This window comes from Geospiza fortis, unplaced genomic scaffold, assembly GCF_000277835.1.
Source record: "Geospiza fortis unplaced genomic scaffold, GeoFor_1.0 scaffold2457, whole genome shotgun sequence".
NCBI lineage: Eukaryota > Metazoa > Chordata > Aves > Passeriformes > Thraupidae > Geospiza > Geospiza fortis.
The window spans coordinates 13,718-16,925 of record NW_005054720.1 but is presented as its reverse complement, the minus strand read 5'-3'; the positions used below and the strand labels follow the sequence as shown (position 1 = coordinate 16,925).

Here is a 3,208-nt window from a genome sequence, read left to right as displayed (position 1 = left end):
ACTGAATCCATGTGTTGTGTCTCAATTAGATTTGAAGATGTTGGGAAATTGAAGCTGAATCAATGTGGGTGGATTTAATATACAGTGTGATTGTCACTGGTCCTTAAGTTAAATCCTTGAAGATTCCTAAATGCATAGTATCTATCCTTAAATTAAGAAAAAAAATCTGACATTTTCTTAACGGACTTTATACAGTGAAAACATTTGATTAATTAGAGACAGGATTAGGGTCTTTCTGCTGCTATCTCTGTTGTATTCAAAACTGATAGCAAAAGCCTTCAAAGTCCAGTAAATTGTCCATGCATAGATATATTTTACCGGGAATGCAAAAGATTTGTCTCTAATATCAATAAATGCCTCCAGTTATCCTCTCAGATAGACTGGGGTCCCAGTTCAAGAGAGTGCAAGTACTAAATCTTCCAAAGAGGTCATGGTAAGTATATTTTGTGACATGAAAAAACTCATTCATCTTTTAAAAATTAGTCTGTAAAAAGATATTTAAGCCCAAGGAGATTAAATTTATTACCTCATCAAATGGTTAAGTAGGATCTTGTGCAAAGCAACAATCAGTACAGGCAATTTTTCTGATTATGGCATACAAAAAATGGACTGTGAGCTGCTCCTCCTCTTCATCATCTCTTACAACACAAGAATAAAGACCTTGATTAAAACAAAGAAGACACAGATTCCAAACTGATTAAAGAAAACAGTGTGTAGATGAGCCAGAGTCCTGTGCTGAGAGTTTGCTTCATGCTAAGGGATTTAATATTTAGAGAGAAGATACTTAGGTCACTGGAAATACTCTCCTGTAGTAGGACCACTGGAATTAATAGATTACTTGTCATGCTTCAGAATGTTATTTCAGTGCTTCTGTGAAGGTAGGATCAAAATCTGGCAAGAAACTTTGAAATCAGCTTCCAGACATTTGTCCTTTTTCTGCTGTTCTTTGCTGTTCATGTAGCCAAACATTGCCTTATCAGACACATCTGCCTTTTGAAGGTACTCTAGTGGTTCATATCTTGCTGCAGCGTTTTAGGGCACTGCTGCCCTGAATCAGACACATCCTCCTTTTGAAGGTACTGCAGTGATTCATATCTTGCTGCAGCAGTTTAGGACACTGCACTTGCTTGGCCAGTCCTACGTCTATCCCATGAAAGTGATAATGGGACCCTGGAAAACGCTAAAGATAGATTCTGAAAATGTTAGGCTTTGTGTTTTCTCAGACCACTGCATTTGCGTAAGCAGTATGATAAATGATATAATTGTTAGATGTGATGATTGTTTAGTAATTAAATATAATTATTATATAATCATAGGAAGAATCATGAGAAACTATGTTGAAAACTTAGGAGAGCTATGTTTAGCTGAAATCTATGTATACAATAGAACAATATAAGTTTAATAATTAACATGGAAGTTATATAACTATAGAATATAAAAACCCGTTCCTCTCAAATGTATGGCGAAATCAGATTTGAGGTGAAAACACGCCTGATTTCCAGAGCTCTTAATGAAAGCACCTACATATAATTGCCTATGTGATTATATGTTTCCGAACGCTAACAAAAGCAGTCTCAGAATTGCAGGAGGTGAGTGAGCAGAGTAGAAGTTACAGTTAGTACAGTGGTGGTTTTAACCATTACATCCTGATTTCTTGGGCATGTCAGATTATCTGTGTGCATGGTCAACTTGCTTCTCAATTATTTCTTCTTGAAAAGATGAATGGTCACTTTGGAAAGGTGATGTGCTTAATCTCTTGCTTAAGATGTAGTCCTTGGTTGTATTTGTGCCCAAGTTCTTTGTTTCTCTTTGTCTTGCAGTTCCTTGTCACGCTGGTCCTGTTGGGGTGGCAGGGAGTGTCCCTGCAGCAATGTGTGCAGGGCTCTCGGGAGTTCCTGGCCTGAGGCGTTACGGTCACCGCTGTGTTCTTGTAAAGCCCAATGTGATTGTCACCACAGGAGGCTTTGGGGAGGAGGATGGACAGCACTGTCGTGTGAGGAATTTCCACGTGCTGAGCAGGCATGCAGGCCGCTGGGAAGCTGTCTGTGTGACACAGAATGTTCCTGATCAAAGATGGGGTGAGTTCCCATACCGATGGCAATGCAAGGGGGATACCATTGTGCTAAAAGTGAGAGAAAGTCTAGTGGAAAAGTGCTGTCATGGCACAGTGATGCTGGCAGTCACAGACACCTGACAGGTCTGCTTGCTAAATGCCCCATCCTGCCCTTTGGTCACCACAGCCCCAGGCTGAGGGCAGGGTGACTGGAAAGCTGGAAAAGGACCTGGGGGTTCTGTTTGACAGTGATTGAATATGAGCTCAGGTGGGCAAGAAAGCAAATGGCACCTGGCTGGTACCAGCCTGGTGTGGCCACAGGCCCAGAGTAGTGATTGTCCCTCTCTACTGGGCACTGCAGAGACCCTTGGGAGTGCCAAGTTCAGTTCTGGGCCTCTAACAGAGAGACATTGAGGGGCTGGAGTCATAGAATCACAGAAGGGTTGGGGTGGAAGGGACTTTAAAGATCATCTAGCTCCAACCCTCTGCCATGGGCAGTAGACCAGGTTAACCAGAGCCCCATCCAGCCGGTGTGGAACACTTCTAGACAAATGGCAGCCACTTTTCTGGGCAACCTGTGCCAGGACCTCCACACTTTCACAGAGAAGAATTTGTTCCCAATATCCCATCTAACCCTGCACTCTGGCAGTCAGAAGCTGTTCCCCCTTGTCCTGTCACTGCAGGCCCTTTTCCAAAGTCCCTCTCCACCTCTCTTGGAGTCCCTTTAGGCACTGGAAGGGGTGCTAAGGTCTGCCTGGAGCCTTCACTTCTCTGGGCTGAACAGCCCAGACTCTCTCAGCCTGGCTTTAGAACAGAGGGCCTTCAACCCTTTGATCAAGCTAGTGGACTGTGAATTTTTCCAACAGCTACATGTCTTAATTGTGCTGGGGGCACCAGACCTGGGTGCAGAACTCCAGGTGGGGTCTCAGAAAAGCAGAATAAGGGGTGAGAATCATCTTCCGCGACCTGATGGCCACACATTGATGCAGCCTGGGACATGGTTGACTTTCTGTGCTGTGAGCACATACTGCTTTATCCACAAATGCCCCCCAGTCCTTCTCCCCAGAGCTGCTTTTGATGCATTCTCTGACTAGTCTGTATTTGTGTTTGGATTGCCCCAGCCCAGGTGCAGGACCTTGCCCTTGGTCCTGCTGA

At 43.8% G+C, this 3,208-nt stretch overlaps 1 protein-coding gene across 1 annotated transcript in view; it reads left to right on the top strand.

Annotated features, from left to right (window-relative positions):
• Positions 1–3,208, top strand: part of LCMT2 (leucine carboxyl methyltransferase 2) — a 16,523-nt gene that overhangs the window by 6,590 nt on the left and 6,725 nt on the right. Inside the window, exon 6 of the mRNA XM_031065259.1 lies at positions 1,821–2,078. Within this exon, the coding sequence (XP_030921119.1) occupies positions 1,821–2,078 (258 nt within the window). The remainder of the gene's footprint in view (positions 1–1,820; positions 2,079–3,208) is intronic.